This window comes from Aegilops tauschii, chromosome 2 (assembly GCF_002575655.3).
Source record: "Aegilops tauschii subsp. strangulata cultivar AL8/78 chromosome 2, Aet v6.0, whole genome shotgun sequence".
Classification (NCBI taxonomy): Eukaryota; Viridiplantae; Streptophyta; class Magnoliopsida; order Poales; family Poaceae; genus Aegilops; species Aegilops tauschii.
In genome coordinates, this window is record NC_053036.3 from 618,334,708 (window position 1) to 618,356,204 (window position 21,497).

General features: G+C 44.5%; 1 protein-coding gene and 1 pseudogene across 1 annotated transcript; both read right to left on the reverse strand.

The window, feature by feature from the left end:
- Positions 1 to 331: 331 nt before the first annotated feature.
- Positions 332 to 1,913, reverse strand: LOC109771866 (uncharacterized). The gene is made up of 3 exons (XM_073507496.1): positions 914 to 1,913; positions 594 to 715; positions 332 to 478 (listed from the first exon to the last, which is right to left on the reverse strand). Exons 1-3 carry the CDS (start codon positions 1,911 to 1,913, stop codon positions 332 to 334), a joined length of 1,269 nt encoding a protein of 422 aa, XP_073363597.1.
- An 8,976-nt stretch (positions 1,914 to 10,889) lies between these two features.
- Positions 10,890 to 20,585, reverse strand: LOC141041355 (uncharacterized; annotated as a pseudogene).
- Between the last annotated feature and the right edge of the window lie 912 nt (positions 20,586 to 21,497).

The following is a 21,497-nucleotide window of genomic DNA, read 5'->3' on the forward strand; positions in this document are numbered from 1 at the left end:
CATCCAACGAGACGGATGCGAGTAGATCAGACCATTGATCCATCGCCCCACCTCCCTAGCATCTTCAAATCGCACGCGCCATTTCAAAGGATTCAAAAAACCCCGATCCCGATCCGCCGCCTCCCTAGGCTTTTCTGAATTTTCATTCACTGGATGGTAATCTTGCAGCTTAGAGAGGAAATTCATCTAACAAATTACTACATTAGTTAGATGGCGGATACCCAAAAGAAAGACACGACAGTCAAGGGGGAAATCCAAGCTACTGTATTAAAGGTTCAGTGCCACTGACTGAATCTTCCCTGGGCCTTGGTTTCGAATTCTCATTCATTCATCAAAACTGAAACAAGTTCAGTGGTAGAAATTGCATAACTGACATCTTGTTAACCTCCTCATCAGACACTTCCTTCCATGTTTCACGGAATCGCTTGGAGGACCTTGACTTTCGCTCAGCAGGTGACGGAAAAACAACCACAGCAGTCTGTAACAAGGTTCAGTTTTACCTACTGTTAGTTACACCTGCACTGCAGTGTGACCATCCATTCCATTCCATTTGAACTACTACAAGTCAAGTGGAGACACACATTACAACTTACTTTGCGGCCAAAATTGGAGAATCTGTTCAGAAGACGAATGCGAGGGATTCTTTCGACGTTCGCCTGGTCGAGAATGTAGTTGCGAGGGACGTTCTCAGCTATGCGCAGCAATCCGTTGACAACTGTAGTAGCGCGATCAATCCAGCGATCGAATTGCGCATCTGGAATCTTTCTTTCGCTAAGCAATCCTGCCATCTGCACGCAACAAAGAGAAAGTATCCATCTGCTCAGCTAGCTAGCTGAAGAAACAACTACAAGTAGAAAAAGTTACTACTAGCTAGTCCTAGATGTAAGTAAGATGCGAGTGGGTTAATTTTCACCTTCATCTGTTCCAGCGCATGCTTGATCCCGAGAATCACGAATCGTCTCTCTCGATGCTCCCTGGCACACTTCTCTGCCCAAGTAGTCTTCCCAGAAGCCGGGAGGCCAACCATCACCAGGATCTCGCTCGCACTCCCTCTGTTCTGCAAACGCAGGCCCAAGAACAGCATTGCCATCACCAAGAAGTGAGCTCCAGGGCTGGTAACCATTGACCGGCTCCAGCCCGTCCTCCATGCTAAACTGCATATCCACCATCACATTCTTGAGCAGAACGTGAGGGAAGATCGCCGACTCCCACGGCATTGGCTTCACAGGAGCATCAACCAAACCAAGCCCCGTCTGGGTCTGGCTGGCATCAAAGGGCAGGGCGATGCCGAGCCACTGCCCGTTCTTGGCGAACCCGATCGAGGCCATGGGCCTGGCATCCAGGTCCACGGCGCAGACGACCGTGTCGCCGACCCCAAACTCGTCGTCGATCAGGTTGCCGTCGTGGCGGGGCTTACCGCCGGTGCCCCCGAACGCGAAGCTCTGGCCGCCGGCCTCCCCGAGGCCGCCCACGGGGTCGTCCCCCCTGGAGACGCCGACGCGGCAGAGGTGCCGCTGGCCGGCGTCCGTGTCCTCCATCTCCACGGGCTGCTCCGCCAGCACCCAGCACCCGAAGCAGTACTTCCCGCCGCCCCGGACCCCCGCCGTGGCGCGTGCCCCCGACCAGCAGTAGGCGAACGCGCCCCCGTGCAGCGCGTGCCCCCGGAGCCCGCCATGGCCGACGATGAAATCTGGAGAGGTGAGGAGAGAGAGAGAGACGAGCCGCGTCACCACCGGAGTTGAGCGAGCGCGTGGAGAATTTCGGGGGATATGGAAATGCAGGCACTGACCGAGGTTGCAGTCGGCCGGGTTGAGCTGCACGCGCGCCGGCGCCGGCGCCGGCGCGGCCTGGGCGCCGTCATGTCGGGCGCGCTTCTCTGGTGGCTGCTTGCTCTCGTCGCCTGTGCTCGCCATTGGCAGCGGTGAGCTTCTTGGCTTCTTGCTTGGGAGGACCAACCAACGAACCGAGCGGTTAGGATTGGCGGGAGATTGGTTGGGTCGACTCCGTATGAAAGGTTAGCCATTGGCGGTATGTAAAAGGAATATATATATATATATATATATATATATATATATATATATATATATATATATATATATATATATATATATATATATATCTTCCCAAATCCTAAAAAATGCAGCTGTGCTCACTCGAGCACACACGTCTCCGCATCGTCCGATCTTAATCGCGTCCACCAGGTGCGCCGTTGTCGGTTTCGTCGCTCGCGCGGTGCCACCTGGTCGGCCTGTCGCCCGTTGGGTGGGAGCGTCGGTTCCAGGTCCCACCACTTCCCCTCCTCTCGCGTCCACCTCCCCTCATTTTGAAACTGCTCCTCGCCCGTTTCTCTCAACCCACTTCTCTCAATCCCCCCCAAATCCCGCAATCTCCCAGCCCCAAATCCGCCACGGTTCGTCCCGCCGGGGTGGAGCTATTCACGGCGAAGGGAAGGTAGCCAGCGACGCGCGGCGGCCAGGTGCGGGCGGCGATTCACGGCGAAGGGGAGGTAGCCAGCGGGGCGCGCCGACCAGGTGCGGGCGGCGTTTCCTGGCGAGGGGGACGTAGCCAGTGGCGCGCGACCTCCAAGTGCGGGCGGAATTTACCGGCGAGGGGGAGGTAGCCAGTGGCGCGCGGGCACCAGGTGCTTCTGCTACATTTCCCATTCCCGGAAGAGGAGAAGTAGCCTGTGCTGCTGCGCCGCCCACGGCCTGGAGCAGAGGTCGTCGGAAGGGAAGCAGTAGCCGTCCAAGTCGTCGACAGGGGAGGAACGGCCGTTGCGAGCGCCGTGCCGTTCGCGCAGAGGTCAGGGTCGCGCATAGGACGACCATCTCCCTGCCTCGCAATCTGTTGGTAAGGACATCTGGCCTCGCTTTTCGTTTTGCGTTTGTTGCCTGTGTCTCGAAATTGACGAGTAGATAGTGGACCTTTGGGGTTGCTGGCAAGGTGATTCCGCTACTGGTTGGATGTAGGTGGTTTGAAGGCAGTTTGTCGGCTGTTTTTTGGCTGCTGGGTTAATGTGGAAGTGTTTTTGGGATGCTCACTACAGGGGTAGTTCAGTTGTTCACATTTTTGTTTTTGTTGCTATACTGTTGCGAGCGAATTGCTCAATATGGTGCAGAAGTTGCCCACACAGAAACTCCATAGTTTTGTCCCCTTTTTGTTTAAGTTGCTCTAGTGTTGCGAGTGACTTGCTCAATATGTTTCCTGAAGTTGCCCATACAGAAACTCTGTAGTTTTTGTTTGTTTTGCTTCACTGTGGTGAGTGACTTGCTCAATATGTTGCCAGAAGTTGCTCACACATAAACTCAGTAGTTTGTGGGCATCAGGCAAAACCTTGTATGTTGGCATCAAATCCTGAATTAAGGTCACTGTAGTATGTTGTCTGTCCATATGTTCCTATCTCTTATATGTGTGAACAATACTTTTATCCAGAGGAAATGATGGAAAGATGTAGAATAGAGGGAACTAATTTACTGGTGTGAATTTTTAAACGACAATGGTGCAAGTTGTTTGATTTGAAAAAATAGTGTGTCTGATGTGCTTCAGTTTTTCTTTACACTTTAGTCCTACTTTATATAGCAAAACAAATATAAATTCAGTTTTAGTTTTAGTTTTAGTTGCCTCATATGCCTACCTGGTTTGCCTCAGCATGTCATGTTTCCTATTTTTTCTGTATGAGTTTGCCTGACACTTTTGCATCAGTTTTTAGTTTGCTTTTTTAATGTGTTTATGCATTATGTGTGTCCTTGTGTGTTTACATGACTAGGCTAAAACACTAGGCAATTTGCAGTTTCTTTACTCCTATTTTTCATGTATGATGATGTTCTTTTTATGCGCAGCACGAAAACATGTCGGGGGCAAGCAAAAAAGGCATACAGGATGCCCCCCTGCATTGGATCCTGATGATGGCCCATCTCATGCAACTGAAGCCCGTAGGATGGAGGTGCGTAGAATTCATTGAATCATTTTCGAAACATTCTACCTTTTTCCTTCTTTTCATTCTTGGTTTCTTTTTTCCTAACTTCATGTTATGGATTGTTATTTATGTGTTTATCTTCATTTTTCAGTCTCAAAGCAGTGAACCGTTAGTTGGGTACAAGCGCCAGAGGAGTAAGGCAATTATCTCTCGAGGGAAGCGCCCCGATGATATTGTGAGCAATGAGAGTATTCCTGGAGATGCTGAAAATGTGAGTGACAAAAGCGGTGGTGTGGATAAGCCACCAAATCCAAAGCGGCAGAAAACCAGAGGAAATGAGGTAATTTTTGCTTCACCTCATTGAAACAATTGCCTAGTAGTGGTGTCTAAATTGCCTGGCATATACCATTTGTTGATTTTTGATTCTTCCTTTTTGCAAACTATTTTCCCATAGGGTCGTAGGAACAGGGCATCGCCTGCAAGGCTGTTCAAATTGAATAAAGACTTGGTTTCTAATAAAAAAGGTGTTATTATTGGAGAAGAGTTTGGAGGCCTCTTGGACCTTGCAGCGAACAGCATGCCTGGTGATTTTAGTCAATGGATAATGAAGCATTATGATCCAGAGATGTCACAGATAGTTATTCCAAAGAGGGGGAAGATTCCAGTAGATGCTGCGAGTGTTTGGAGGATATGGGGTTTGCCAAATAGGGGGAGAAAAGTCTGCTATGAAAACCGCCCTGAGATCACAAAGGCAATGTTCAGGATTTACAATATCACTTCAAAGAATTCACCATCTCTCACAGCATGGTGCAAGATGATCAAAGACATGGAAGGAGCTCACGATGACGACTTCCTCCGCGCATGGCTGTTTCTTGTTTTCTCCTGCTTCCTTGCACCATCTACAAGTTTAAGCATTTCACCAAAAAGCTTCCCTACGGCCATGGATGTAAATGGAATAACTGAAACCAACATATGCCAGTTTGTTGTTGATCAACTAAAGCTAGCATTCAAATGAGGTTGTGGCAAGAAGGCTGTTTGTTGCTGTGTTTTCCACCTCGTAGTAAGTTCACCTAACTTTGAATCTGTATGTTCTCTCTGTGCTCTATGTTTTCTTAAAAATCATATCATAACTCAAACTTTATGTTTTTCTTATCCGAAACGCAGTTGCTGTATCTAGACTCTTTGGATGTTGATGAACCAATTCACAGCTTGGTACCAAGGGTTTCAGTTTGGAATTCAGATTTGATGGCGCAAGAGTTATCAAAAAGGACAGGAAAGCTCCCGGGAATATGGGAAACTGCGGGTAAGCTATTTTTTGTCATCACATCTGTATTCAATAATGGCATTTTATTTGCTTTAAAAGACATAGGAAAGACATAAGGTTAGGCAAACCTACCTTCTTATAGAGGAGGCAATTGAATTACAAGGTCCAAGCAAGTTCAAAGTATTTGGTGGTCATTTTTTGTTTCTGGTCATTTTTTGTAGCTGATATATAAGATTTTTTCAACAAGTAGGCAAGTCCAACACATTGCCCGTAGAAACTTGTATATTGGACAGTAGCAAGTTCAAAGTATTTCATGACCAACTTTGTAGTTTCTTACTCATGGTTTACCCTTTTTGCAACTGCCCGCAGCATGATAGGTAGGATTTTTTGCTGGGGCAGTTCAGCTGATGACTAAATTTTTTAAGAAAAATTAGGCAAATCCAACAATTTCACCATAGCAACTTGCACACTAAACATTAGCAAGTTCATAGTTTTTTAAGGCAACTTGGTAGTTTCCTATATTTGATATAGTCCTGCCAAGTTATATACTGAAAAACTAGGCGAAGCTACATGCTAGAAACCCCATCCACACATGATAAGGAAATTAGGCAACAATGATGCCACAGTGCTTGACTTGGTTCAAAGCATGCATTGTTTTTCTGTAAACTTGGCAACATGATAGGTTAGTTTTCTGACTAAAAATGGCAGTGAAATCAAACCACCATCATGAGCATTTTACGGTTTCTTTTTTTCTGTTGTCAAGCCAGTGCCACAATTCACTAATTCCTTTTATCCCATCCTTCATTGTTTGTCTTTTTTGCCAACCCAACGAGCAACTGAAGACCGAGTTCTCACAATGTGCAGATGATAGCTTGTTTGGAGCATGGACCACATCACAAAATTTGTAGCAGCAAGATTACCTGAGTCATATGACAAAAATGTAAGTTATCAAGTGCGTGTTATGCTCACTAGTTTTTCCATTTTTAATCTCAAACCAACATATTGTCAACACTTATCATGTTCATCCCTTTTTTCTACTTTCCTGTTTTTTGCAGAAACAAAAGAAGCTGACAGGTATGGTGCACGAAATGTGTTCAACTATTTGACATGCAGTTGGGAAGCTTGTTTCTGGCATTGGGAGGATAGATGATGCGCAAGAGGGGACAAGCAGGTCAGAGGCTGTTCATGTGGAAAAGAGGAGGCAAGAACCTACTAGGAGATCCAAACAAGCTCCAGCTGCGAGAGAAAGCTTATCGAGTGAAGAAGAGTCATTCAAAACTGAAAGTGAGGAAGATGCAAGTGACAGTGATGAAACTGACCGGGATAGAGGGGGTGATGAGAGTGACAACGACGACCACTCAAGCGATGATGATGGTGATGACTTTTGTAGTTGAAAATGCTGGATGCAACGACAACGAGGAGGGAGAAGCAACTTTTCAGGAGAGGGGAGCAGTAATGGATGAAAGCAAGGAGGATAAGGAGGACGAAGAGGAGGAGGAAGAAAAAAATACGAGGATGAAGAAAAGGAAGACGATGATGACGAAGAAAGCGAAGACAATGACAACGACAATGACAAAGACACGGGGGATGATGATATGCAGGGTGATGAGGAAGACCAGGATGACAACAATTCGGGTGGCAAGAGTGGCAATGGCGGAAACAATGGAGGGAACGAGGATGCTGCAGGTGAGGAAACAGAGACTGATGATGAGCAATCCACACTTCAATATTTACTTGAAAAGAAAAAGGATATGAAGCCAAAGGGGCTTGACGAGGCAGTTAGCATCTCTGTGAGAGATGTTGTTATGATGGATGAGGAAAGTTACTGCAAAATGCCACGCATCCGCATGTTTGAAGTGAAAGAAATGTTGGATCTCGACGAGCAGACTATTGCAGTGCTAGCGAGCAAAATGTTCCAAGAGCTGTTGAGAACAAAAGAAATGGAACTGGGGATGACATTCAACCTTGAGGATGTCTGCCCCAAGTGGATTCGCAAGAAAATCATGAGGGAGATAGGGGCTCTACATGAACCCAAGGAAGTTGGTGTACCACCACTTCCACCACCAAAGAAGAAAAAGAGTGTCAGTTTCGTATCAGAGCCAACGGTAGTGACAGAGACAGTGGAGGAACTGCGAGGTATGCGTGCCCGAAATGATCAAGAACTGCAAGATGGAAAGGAAACAAAGTCAGCCATGAAGAAATCTGGGCATTTTCAGTTGCAACATCAGGCAATACATCATGCAAAAGAGGCAAGTTCTAGCACTCACAAGAACCAGCTTGAAACCAATACAGCATCAAGCTCAACAGCACGACACCCAGATCTCACCAGGGGCAAAGATGCAAATGTTGTAGTTTCACTAGGGACAGTTTCAAAACAGGAAGCAAGTGCCTCACAAATTCTAGCAAGTCACTCTAGGGAGGAAGCAAGTTCATCTGATTTTCAGGCAAGTATTGCACAGGCATCAGTTCAACCTACAGCAGGAGGAACAACTCAAATGAAACAGGATGCATCATTGCAAGTAAGCAGAGCAATCCCTAGTACAAACCCTAGTGGGAGGCAACCACTAAGCAGTCTAAATGGTCAAGCACAAAATCTTGTTCGAGGGAATGGGATGCAATCAGCCAATGACACCCAGAGAGGCAAATTTTTTCATTACAAAGCATCACAAAAGGATGTACCATTAGATGCAGGTCAGGAGAACATACCTCCTGTGTCAATCACAGGGGTTGGAGGGATGGAAAATGTCATCGGCGGCACATGAAACAAAGTTCGGAAGCAAAGTTGCTAAAAGCTCAGGGCAAGTTGCCTGCTTTTATACCTACAGTTGCCCAATCACCCCCCTATCCGCAGCTGAAGGATATCAATTTTAGTTATGCTAACAAGGCGGTCAGTCCACTGGAAATATATGTTCTAGATGTCAGTGAGCTCTTGGCAAGGTGTGTTCCCCCATCTAGCAACGATCTGCAAAGCAAGTCAGCAATTCATATTCCAGCAGAGATGGATGGACAACATTTTGAGCATAGCAGAAGTGAAAGCTCAAATGTTTTTGATAGTGAATACTGCCCAGCTCCAAGTTTTGATATTTTCAAATACGATTTTCCTACAGCACATGTAGATGATGGAGCAGATCGAGATGCCAGGGAAAACGTAGTGGCTGACCATGAGTGCTTGCAGTATCAAGTAAGCAAGGAGCCAGTCATTGAAATAATTGAAGATGAAAAAGTTGTTAATCTTGAAGGCATAGATGAAGTGTATGCACATGCAGAAGAACAGGCTATGAAGTGTGAGCATGAGTCCCTGCAGTACCAAGCACCCAAGGAGCCACTCATTGAAATATTTGATGACGATCATGTTGTGGATCTTGAAGGCATAGTTGGGAACATTTACCAGACACCTGAAAAAGTTGCACACAACCAAGTAGTAGTGGGATCAGGCAGTAATATTTATAGCAGCAGTAGCTCAGGAGAGATGGTCCCACAACAATTTGAGAGAAGGATTATCAAGCCACCTCCGTGCATGAGGTCACCATTCTTGGACTATAATGAGAGGAAAGTGTACATATGCAAACCTGAAGCAAGCAGGCTATATGCATCGGTTATTCTGCATGGGAGATTGAATGAAGAAGAATCACCAGATGAAGATACTAGGTATGACATTTTTTATGAGGCATTTTTTACATGTTTTTCAATTAAAATGCACTTTTCAGGCAATTCAGGCTGTATTCATAGGCAAACAAAAGTAAAACAAGCAGGTAAAAATAGCCCAATACCATAGTAACATAATCACCCCATGCCAAATATATGCTAACCACAATGCACTTTCAGGCAGTAACACAATTCCCCATGCCTTATATATGCTAACTAGAATGCACTTTCAGGTAGTAACAATTCATTGCAAATTTTCGCAACCCCCAGTTCTGTTCCTTAGGCAAAACAAGATCTATTTCTAGGCAATCAAAAGTACAGCAGCAGGCAACTTGGTTACTTTTTTCTCATGGTTGTCCTTTTTTGGTTTTTTCTTTTTGATTGCAGCCCGAAGGTAATTGACTACAATGGATATGATGTCTCGGTGAGGGAGCTTGCAAAATCAATGAAAAAAAGGATATGTCTTGACACATGTAATGGAAATTGGCATATTGTCCATAATGATGAATTTGCCAGCAAACTCCAAGAAGGTTGTCATGCCCCTGAGGTTCTCGGTAAGAAAATGGACTAGGAGTCATTACTACTTCAGGTTTTCATTTTTTTGTTCTTGGTCCCTACTTGGTCATTTCTAACCACCTTGTCCTTTTTTGTTTTACAGACAAGGATGCAACAGATGACTTTCCCATCCAATGATATGCACAGGCAAGAGATTATTTCCTGATTCAAGAAATCAAATCACCTGGACCGAAAAGATATGGTAAGTCCATGTTTCTCGAATTTCCACTATAGTATTCTTCTCATATTCCTTTTTTCCCACCCACATGTGAATAGTAGAGTACTAGTTTCAGCACATGCACGAAGTTGCCAGAGTGCAGAATCACAATTAGCTTTTTCGCATAGCATGAGAAAACTTTACATGCTTTCCATATCTCTTCAAGTTGCCTACAGACTATGTTCTTACCCCAGCTTTTTTTTCTGCCCTTTTTCCCACAGATAATGTTCCCAGTGTTAGAGAATATCGACAAGTCAAAGAAAGTTACAGGCAACCATTATTGTGTCTTCAACGTGAATATAAGGGATCGAAGGTTCGAGGTGCTTGATTCGTGAAGGACACTTCAGGACAAGACTCTAGATGTCTGTGCAAGGATTATGGTTGCTAGTTTTCGGGCTCTGTGGGAAGAGCCCTATCCGAAGTCTCACATCTCATTGGATGATTTCCCACTAAGAAACATTGATGTGCCAAAACAAACTAACAAGTAAGCATCAATTCCCAGACAAACTCCAAAACAAATTCCTAACAAATTCATACTTGTTTCATAGCTGACCTGAAACATTCTCTATTATTTGCTTAGATACGACTGTGGCATTTTTGCTCTCTCAATTGCAAATGGGTGGGAAGGAAGGAACGTTCCAAGATTTACAGCAGAGGATGTTCCAAATATCAGGAAGCAGTTGAAAAACACGTGGGTTAACACCAAGCGCAACAAGGCTCCATGAGAAGCTATACTGAAGTTAGCTTAGGTCAGTTTTTTTCCATTCATGTTTTCTTACTGACTTTTCTTTTTGCTCGCGTAAAAACTGAAGTTTGCCAGCATTATTTTTACATGAATATTATTTGCATCATCATCCTTTTTCCAGAAGTCACATGTAATTTTTTGAACAAAAAAGGAGTTGCCTGAAACCATTCTGTAACTTGCAACAACACCAAACAGAAATTGCCTACATTTCTATGCAAAAATGTAGTCATGGAACACCCAGATTTAACTCCAACATTTGTTGCAAGTAGGCAATTCAAACTGTAGTACCAGGCAATCTAAACATAATAATCATGCAATCCAAAATACTAGTATAGTTATCCAGAGCACTTTTGAACCTTACAGGCTTAAAAAGCAAGTTGTCTTTTTTGCATGAAAGACAGTAATCCAAATGAGGGTAAACAAGGAGGTTCGTACAGAAAAATAGCAAATGTCATTCCTAACATATCATCGGGCATCTAGTCATCGCTCATTTTTTTGTCTTCATAATTAAAACTCCATCTGTGTTTTCCCATTCCTGTGGTGTTCGTCATGCCAATCTTGTGGGGCACAGTGCACTGTTGTGGTTGAAAGACCCACAGTAATTGCACTTGTTCTTCCTCTTCGGATGTAGCTCGAGTGCTGATTGCAACCTTTTCGACTTCGCTCTCGCTTTTGTAGTCGATTTTGGGGGGTCTCTAGGAACTTGGGGGTCAGGTGTACTAGAACCACCTTGCGCATCTGCAACAGCTGCATGTAGGGATTCCATGTTGAGTGGTTGGCGTGCATGTCCACCAGGAGGTTGCGCCAAAGAAGATGAAAGTGGGGCAACATGTGTTTGTTGTACAGTAGTAGAAGTTGTATACAGCCCAGAAGCACAAGCAATTGTTGCAGAATCTGTAGGCAATGCTGCAAGGCCAGCATTTGTAAGACGGCTCATGTCTGCTGGTGTAGTACCCATGGATGGTGGTGCATCCCCCCTAAGTGGTAGTGCAGGCCAGTAGCTTGGTCGGGGAGCCCTCATCGTTGTTGGTGCAGGCTCTCTGGTTAGTGTTCCAGGTCTAAACAGTTGTCGCGGAGCCCCCCTCAGTATTCGCCCAGGCCCACCGTTTAGTGTCGGAGTCCCCAACAGTTGTGGTGCAGGCCCCCTGGGTTGTGGCGCAGGTCCCCTACTTTGAGGTACAAATCCTGACGGGTGCCCTGCAGCGCACGAGCTTGGCACCGCAGACCCCTTGTGCACTGACGCACCCCCAACTGCTGCGTGTGGATGCACACCCTGCCCCATACTGTTTGTAGGTAGTGATGCTACATTTTTTGGCCGTGGGGCAGAAGTAGTTTGACACTGCCTAGCACTAGCAGGGGCTTGCGCAGCATGTGGTGGTGTGTTGCCACTACTCGCTGAAGCATTTGTCATTGGTGGCACAGGACCACCAGCTGATGGCGGGGGCCCACCAGTGGATCCACTGGGAGGGGCTGCTGTTTTCTTTTTCCTTGACAGGCTGAGATCCTTTATTTCGTGACGTGCTCCACGCATATGCTTCTTTACAATATTTTTCGCAGCATCTGATGCACTAGCAACCTTAGCAAGTCCACCAAAGTCCATCATCAAATTTGCATGACAGAGTTCTTTCTTCAATTGTTCCGGCATCTCATCAGGCTGATCCTCAACAGCAGGGGGTGCATCCAGGATTGCTAGAGGTGTCCATCTTCTTTTGATGTACTGCGTTGGGATTTCATCAACCCCAAGATGGTTGAAAACCTTCAATATATGGCAGCAAAGCATACCATCCCTATGAAACTTGCAACATTCATATCCGTAGTCTCCAACACTAGTTCAACAGTCACAAAATAGCTCCTAGAACCATATTTACCAACCCATTCTTGATTGGGGTAAAGCTCATACAAGTGTTCACCGTGGGGCCGCACATTGTACCTTGTAGTCAACTGAAACTCGTCGCGGAACTTCTCGTACAAGTCTCTAGTGTATGAATTGTAGGCTTGCTTTTCAATTGGATAAGATGACCATATTTCACTCTGCAAATGTCATGTCCTGTAATCCTTCGCACCCTCTCGAACTAGTATGTGTGTTTGGATTTTCTGATATTGCTTCACGAAGTTCAAGATGGACATGTGTGGGTTCACATAACACTTAAGGACAGCGTTGAACCCCTCACTGCGTTGAGTTGACTGCAAGAAAGGGAAGAATTGGTGCTTGAAGTAACAGGGCACCCATGTTTCTCGGTACTTGTATAGATTCTCGAAGTGGGAGTCAGTCATAGCCTCATACTTCATCATCAGCTCACACCAACCTGCCTCAAACTCCTATGGTGTGAAGCTAAAGTCAACACAATTGTTGAAATCTTTGGACAAGCCAGGGTTTTGTCCCAACAATGCCCCAAGCTTCTCTTGTGCTTTCTTCATAATATGCCAGCGACAACAGCGGTGCACACTTGTAGGGAAGATCTTCTTAATTGACTGTGCCATTGCGATGTCTTGGTCGGTTATGATGTTGGTTGGCGCTACTCCATGCATTGCTTCAAGGAAGGTCTCGAATAGCCAATCAAAACTAGAAGCCAACTCTTGCCTAACAAAACCACATCCCAACATAAATGATTGCCCATGTCGATTAATTCCAATAAATGGCAAAGGGCATGTTGTACATGTTAGTCATGTATGTTGTGTAAAAGGAGATGCAATCATGATAAGCTTCCACGTATGCCTTCCTTGCTGCACCATCGACCCAGAAAATATTCTCCACTTCGTCTTCTTCATCATACTTTATCTTGTAAAAAAAGTCTGGATCTTCTTTTTGTTGATCTTTGAAGTATGCTACTGTCTCTATCATGTCGCCTTCTCTTGTAGCATCCTTGTTCAAGACCGTCTTCAGGTTCGTAATGTGCTTAGTTCCATAAGGCACAATTAGCTCTATCCCATAGAAGTCTAACATGATGTGCATCATACACCCTGCATTCAATGAAGTCAAAATGGTGGTTAACCCTTGTTACCTAAGAACAGTACCAAAAAACAATTTTATTTCTTGCACCAGGCAACTCAAATGGAGATTTTAGGCATTTTCATCTCCTGTACAAGCAACTAACACAACAAACACGCAGGCAACCCAGCAGTGGGTAAAAAATACAAGAACAAGCTTCATAAAACCAGACAGACAAACTTATGTTGGGTTGTGGTTTGTTCTAATATGCATTTGTGCAAAAGGCAAATAGGCAGGTAGTAAATATACATTGAGCAACTAACAGACAAATTCTAGGCAAGTCCATCTACCACATTTCATAACAAAGACAAGACAACAGAGGCACGACCCTCGCTTGTTTTCTGATCAAAAGCAGGCAAATACTACTTAAAAATAAGGCAAGTTTTAGGGAGTACCGGACTTTTTTTCATCAAAAACTAGCATGTTTGTGTACTTAGTCTGGCAAATCACACACATGTTGCAAGCAAGGTGGATACAATACCTAGGCAAGTCTGGGCAGTTAAAATTGTCGGAGAGGAGGGTAATAAGGTTATAGACCTGTTGTCAAGTTGCAGTTATGTAGGTGGGTAAGGAAGGACTTTTCTTCTGGTGGGATCCCTTGATGCGATCTCAAGTACTTAGTCAAACTTGGTTTGTCAACTAGTGGATGGTTGTGCTCGCCAACAAAATATATCACTTCCCATCTGCCATCTATCAGTTTGACAACCATCTTAGCTTTGCAACCAGTTTGCACTATTTTATCTCTCTTTCGTTTCTTGCTCCTCTTTTTGGTTTTATTATCATCATCAAGAAAGACAATATCCTCGTCTTCATCATCATCTTTTGTTTGCTCAACGATATCATCTAGCACAGGATTTTTTTTTGCCCCTCCGTCATTGGCTTCAGGCTTTCGAAACTTGTTGCAAACAAACTGTTGTTTTATCAACACTCCAGTTTTCACAGCCTTCCTTGAAGTATTCATTTTGATTGAAAAACCAATCTGCAAGGCATATGCATTGTAGTGCTCTTTGGCGCCTTCCAAAGTGTCAAACCTCATGCCCACATGAGGCTCCTTGGGTTGTGACCAAGCCTCTTCATCATTTTCAGCACCAAAACCTGTCAAACCATTACCAACAGTCACACTTGTATCACCCGCGGCATCCGTGCGATCAAGGGTATGACCATCAGTCTCAGTTTCTTATGCTGCAGGTGGTTGCTCATCTGTCTCCACTGCTTTTGCCACAGGAGCAGTGGCATTTTGCACTATAGGAGGATTAGGAGAATCACCGGTAAACTTAGGATTTTGAGCACCCTGTTGTGTAGAGTTCACTGGATCACCAATATCCATATCATCTCGTTCCTCATTTAGGTCAATCATCTTTTTACAGCCTGTGCAACATTTAAACCAGAAAACCAAAGCTAGTTAGCTTGATGTCAATCAAGTAAGAAAATAAACCCAGGCAATCACAACTGAATGATAAGATAGCATTTTTGTTGTTGTAAGAAACACTTCAGCATACAATATGGGTTCCATGCTGAAAATCACAACTGAATGATAAGATAGCATCTTTTTTGAGCATCTGTTTTTTGCTTGTATCATAATTTTTTACTAACTTTTTATCATTTTAAAATGCAGGCAACTCATACATATGCATGGTTTTCAAGGATCTCAAGGGGGAAGCAAGCTAGATGCCAAAGAATAGTAGTTTTTTTGGAGTGTTTTCAGCATGGATTTCACACCAAAAAACAGAGAGAGCAGCAGCATGTTTTGTGTTAGAAAAAACTTAAGAATAGCAGCAGTCATGGGCAACATATGTTTGTCCTTTTTATGTTCAGTACTTTTTTTTTCTCCTAAAGTTTGTACTAGCAGCAACTTTGGTTATCACTGTCTTTGTATAGTCACTTTTTCAAGTAATCTGTTTGTCGAGGTCGTGAGTTTTCTCTTTCTTTCTTCGTGCTGCAACTGATGCATCCATTTTATTGTAGTTGTATAGTAAATTTCTTTGCCATTTCCATTTTGCAGGATCAAAATAGCAATATATGTTGCATCCACCGCATTGTTCCCCGCCAATCGCAAGATCACAACAACAACAACTGTTGTAGGATCATGCTGAAGGATTTAATGCAACCTAGACCTTATTGGAAAGGTAAATTAAACCTCACTTTTTTTGTCACTGGTGAATAAAAGTACCAAGGATAAAACTGACCAGTTGTAGTAGATTTTAAATTTCTACATCACTTGCTTCTTCACAATAGTTTTCTTTCCTACCCTCTTTCATCCAAGTTGCTTTTCCATCAGCCATGAGTTGCCCTTTTCACAGTATTTCTTGCCTAGTGTTCACATTTTTTACAAGCTGATAATGCAAGCAATGATTTTTTGCCTAGTTTTACAATGCAAGTTGCTTCATACAACATTATTTTTTGCCTAACTTCATCCAAGTTACAATGCAAGTTACTTTTACATCAACCATGATGTTCTGCATAATGTTTAGAATGTAACTTACTACTATGAAGTCAAATTACTGCCGAGCACATGCTTAAAATATTGTCTCGACCTATCAACCAAGTTACTTTCCCATCAGCCATCAGCCATGATGTTCATCCCTTTTTTTCTACTTGCCACATGCTTACAATATTTTTGCTCAAACAAGATGTGTTTTTTGCAAAAACTAGTAGATGATTCAACACAGGGTTAAAAATGCTTCATATGAAACAGGATGGAACACAGATGGAGCAAATCAAGAAGCAGATCCATTTTTTCTACAGAAGATGCTGGAGAGGGGTGGGGCTTGGGGAAGGTGAGCAGATCTATTGTTTTTACCTCTAAACTTGACTGCTTCTGCTGCTTCTAGGTGTGTTTAGATCAACAGTTTCATGGATGGCGTATTGCAGGCGTGAAGCTTTTGCGATCTGAGGAGGATGAACCTTGCCTCTTTCTTGGGGGAGAAGAAGATGGTCTCGGTGTTTTGCTGGCTGGAATAGGAGGGGAGGAGAGGTGGGGGTGGAGGAAAGTAGGATGGGAGGGATCACGTGAGGTGGGGTGGGAAGGTGGGGATGAAACGACCACGTGAGTCGGGGGGACCAGGTTGTGATCGCGGTCTGGAGCGTTTCCTTTCTGATCGAGGGGGGACAGAAACTTACCTTTTTGGGGGAGGCCGCCAGGTAACGCTAGGGAGCACACGGCTGCTCCCTAGACGCGTCCATATATCTTGGATGGAAAATTTGTTGGGTTTATCGTGACGGAAGTATGACCCTGTTCAGAAACAGCTCTCCTGCGCTAGGTGACGAGAATTTGCATTGCGGAAGGTGTGCCGTCGAGTCCCTCTCATTGTTTCAATCCCCACTCACTACTAAAAAATTATTGTTTGCCGAGCCAAGGGTGGCGCTAGGCATCTGCCGACCTCACCAAATTTCGGTCGGTCGCAACACAGTTCTCGGATGCCCCCTGCACATTTTTTTTCAGCAACGGATGCCTCCCCCCTCCCCTGCACATAGCCGTTCGATGGGCTTCATTCCCATCGTCTCTCAAACCCCCCATACACCGCCAGCTCGCCTCTCCCCTCACATGTTTGCCTCGCCGTAGACAACTGCCGTCGATGCTCGCCGTCATCAATCGCAACAAAAAAAGTTGATCAAAGCACATTGAAACTTTAGGTGAGCTCTTGTGATATGTGAGGCGATCTAGGCCGCCGCTTCTGGAGCGATGCTCTCTCCGACCACCCCCGCATTGTCGTCCCATCCATATGGAGACTTTGTTTCGATCCCCACTCACTGCTGAAAAATTGTTGTTTGCCGAGCGCAACAGTATTTGCCCAGTTTTTTTTTCCACGTGTGTTTCATAAATATCCACTTTGACGAGATGTACACTCGGCAGAGGTCTTCATTCGTCGACATCTTCTCTTAAAAACTCGATAAAAGAAAACGCTCAGCCTATGTAGTCTTTGCCGAGAGCCCAAAAGGTGGCACTCGGTAAAAATGTGCACGTGTCCCAGCCGTTCATGACTGGTGGCTCCATGACGACGGGGTCATGTTTGCTGAGTACCCAAAGAACGAAACTTGACATACCTTTCGCGCCCCTTCCATTTCGTCTTCCCATTGCATTAAAGACGAGCAGTGCCTAATATTGCCCTAGCTCTTCCATACCTGCCATCATTGCCGCCCCACTGCGTGAACTCCTCCACACCTGCCGCCGACGCCTTTCCTATCCACCGCTCCTCCGAGCTCGCCACCTTGCCGAGGTTTCCGCCTTTCTCGTAGGGATGACAATGGGTAGGCCATAGGGTATGGGTGGATACAACCCCCTTCTTCCCAAATCCATACCCACAAAAACCTTCTATACCCACCCACTTCAATACCCATGGACGCAAATCGACACCCAACCCATACCCATTGGATATCTTATGCCTAATGGGTATCCAATGAGAAGAATATTTTTTTTCAAAAAAGGACGCTTTATTACTTAAAAGGTTTAAGCATTACAACCGTCCTTTGCATAACTAAGATGCACACAGCCAAACAAAGTCCTCTTGCACAAACGAAAAATAAAAAGACGAAATACAAAGATAGAGTCCGTACCGTATAACGCCTAAAGCGGAGGTGGGCCAATCCTAGGATCATGTTGCCACCCATGTTGGATATAAGTATCTTTCACTGTATCCTCCAATCGTGTACACACCTCCGTAAATAGGTCTCGATTCTCCACGCATTGTAGAGAGGACCGTAAACGAAGAGTCATGGTACATCTGTAGATAACCTGCATTAGAGAAGTACTTTTATCGTTTAAAACCTTATCATTTCTACATAGCCAAAGCGACCAAATAATGGCAAGCGCTCCAGTAGGATCGAAAGTATGTCTAGAGGGGGGTGATTAGACTACTTGACCAAATAAAAATCTAGCCTTTTCCCAATTTTAAGTCTTGGCAGATTTTAGTAACTTTGCACAAGTCAAGCAATCAACCTACACATGCAATTCTAAGAGTATAGCAGCAGAATGTAAAACAATTGCACATGAAGGTAAAGGGAGGAGTTTGAGGGAGCAAACGCAATGAAGACACGGAGATTATCTATCCGTGGTTCCGATAGGTGGTGCTATCGTACATCCACGTTGATGGAGACTTCAACCCATGAAGGGTAACGGTTGCGCGAGTCCACGGAGGGCTCCACCCACGAAGGGTCCATGAAGAAGCAACCTTGTCTATCCCACCATGGCCATCGCCCACGAAGGACTTTCCTCACTAGGGTAGATCTTCACGAAGTAGGCGATCTCCTTGCTCGTACAAACTCATTGGTTCAACTCCACAATCTTGACGGAGGCTCCCAAGTGACACCTAACCAATCTAGGAGACACCACTCTCCAAAAGCAAATAGATGGTGTGTCGATGATGAACTCATTGCTTTTGTGCTTCAAATGATAGTCTCCCCAACACTCAACTCTCTCTCATAGGATTGGATTTGGTGGAAAGATGATTTGAGTGGAAAGCAACTTGGGAAAGGCTAGAGATCAAGATTTATGTGGTTGGAATGGAATATCTTGACCTCAACACAAGTGTAGGTGGTTCTCTCTCATAAAATGTATGTTGGAAGTGTAGGCATGTTCTGATGGCTCTCTCCACAAATGAAGAGTGGGTGGAGGGGTATATATAGCCTCCACACAAAATCTAACTGTTACACACAAATTACCAAACTCGGTGGGACCGAATCAGAAAACTCGGTCAGACAGATTTAGTTCATAATGTGACCGTTAGGCATTTCGGTGGGACCTACATCTCAACTTGGTGGGACCGATTTCATTAGGGTTAGGGGATAACGTAATCTCGGTTAGACCGATTACACAAACTCGGTGGGACCGATTTTTGTAATAAGCTAACCAGAGAGTTGGTCAGGCAAACTCGGTGGGACCGATTCGCTCATCTCGGTTGGACCGAAATGTTACGAAGGGGAAACAGAGAGTTTGCATTGCGAACTCGGTGGGACCGATCGCTCATCTCAGTTAGACCGAAATGTTACGAAGGGAAACAGAAAGTTTGCAATCCCATCTTGGTGAGACCGAGATCCCTATCGGTGAGACCGAAGTGACTAGGGTTTGTGGCAATGGTTATGTCAACAGAACTCGGTGGCGCCGGATAGAAGGTTTCGGTGGGGCCGAGTTTGACTTTTGGTTTGGGACAAACGTGGATGTGAGAAAGTGGTTGAGGGTTTTGGACATATCACTAAGCACTTTGAGCAAGAAACCCATTAAGCAACACCTCATCCCCTTTTAATAGTATTGGCTTTTCCTATGGACTCAATGTGATCTTCGATCACTGAAATTAAAATGTAGAATCTTGAGCTTTAGAGCTTGAGCCAATCTTTTGCCCTTAGCATTTTGAGGGGTCCACATTTCTAATCCATGCCATGCTAATCATTGAACTTTCCTGAAATATTTATCTTGAAATAGCATTAGTTCAATGAGCTATATGTTGTTAATAATTACCAAAACCACCCAGGGATAGTTGCACTTTCAATCTCCCCCTTTTTGGTAATTGATGAAAACATATAGATCAAAGCTTCGACAAATGATCATAAGATTTAAATACATCGTGGCTTTGAGAAGTATGTGATAAGCAAGAGCTCCCCCTAAATTTGTGCATTATTTAAGATTTGCTTTTGAATGCAAATGCACAATCAATTAGGATCATGAGTTACTCTTCCATGTCACATACATCTTGGTGGAGCACTCAAAATGATATAAATTAAAAACATGCACTCATCACCAAGCAAAGTGAATGATCATATATGGATATAAAAGATAATATCATCCAAGCAAGCATTAAAGTAGCATATGATCAAACACATGATCAAACAAGTATCTCACACAAGGACATAGAGTAATAAACAAGCACACAATAAAGTTTAACCAAAAGCAAGAGAGACAAAGAAGCAAAACACTCTCTCTCGAAGCCTATGATCTATACATATTTCTCCCCCTTTGGCAACGAGTTACCAAAAATTTCAAATATGCATAGTGCTATGCGTCTCTCAGGCTTGGTCTTCGGGAGGTGGTGTAGAGAGAACTCCAAGGATAAAGGCATCGGTTGATTTAGTTGGAGCTGGTGGAGTGGCTGCTGGAGGTGGCACTGAAGCTGTGGCTGCTGGTGCTGATGTGGTGGCTCTAGTGTCAGCCATGGGTACTGCAGCAGACCTCTGACCTCTAGGCACTCGCTGAAGAGCATCTGTGGTAGCCTTCCCCTTCTTCTCTTCTGCTTCCTCCTGGAGCTGCTCAAATGCTGTCTGCATCTCAGTTACCTTCAGATCAAGATCATAGAATTTTTGTTCAATGATCCTCTCCAAGCTCTCCTGATTCTGAGTCGGGGTGGCCAAGCCCTTCTCAATCCTCAAAGTTGATTGGATTAGATATGCCAGCTGATCTTGCTTGCTCTTCAGGAAAACTTGAGATGCCTCTTCAGCACTTGGCATCTTTGCAGCTTTCTTAGCTTTTGCTTTAGCTATCTTTTCTTGTGCTTGCACTGATGAAGGTTCATTCTCATTCATCACAACCTTGTTGTCTTCAAATTCAGGATATAGAGGTAAATGCTCCTTGTCCAACAGATAAGTGCATGTGCCCATCTTGGAGTTGATGAGTACCTAAATATGTGGAGCATACCCACAAGATCTCTTCTGGTCAGCAGCTATCCTCTTGATTGTCTTTACAATCAGACTCATGACCTTGAACTTCTGAGGGACATAAAAAATGTGCAGCAAGTTGATTGAATGTCCTCTAATCATCTTGTGATCTCCTGACTTGGGTAGCAGAGTGTGCCTTAGGATGGTGTTGATGGTAGGCAGGCCAGACAACAAGTAGTGTATAGATCCAAGCTTGTGTGTCTCCAAAGCTTTATCAGGGATCTCTTTGTACATGTTTGCCATAGAGTTGTGGTCTTTCTTCTTCTTGGCATACACATCCAAGTCATCCTCATGAGCTTCTGGGGCATTGATCAACTTGGCCCATTCATCAATAGTTGATTGGTACATAGTACCTTCTGACATCCAAACTATCCTCCCATCTGGATAGAAATGGGCAGTGGAGTAGAATTGCAGTATGAGCTCATCATTCCATTTGGCGAGTTTCTGTCCAACAAACTCATCAACTCCACAAGCCTTGAAGCTGTCATATACACCTAGGTAGTGATCTTCTTTCTTCTTGATGTA

Coding starts and splice junctions, on each gene's coding strand:
- LOC109771866 (XM_073507496.1), bottom strand. CDS start 1,913: ATGGCGAGCACAGGCGACGAGAGCAAGCAGCCACCAGAGAAGCGCGCC. Junction 716..913: donor ATGCGCTGGAACAGATGAAG/GTGAAAATTAAC, acceptor GCGCTACTACAG/TTGTCAACGGATTGCTGCGC. Junction 479..593: donor TCTCCAATTTTGGCCGCAAA/GTAAGTTGTAAT, acceptor ACCTTGTTACAG/ACTGCTGTGGTTGTTTTTCC.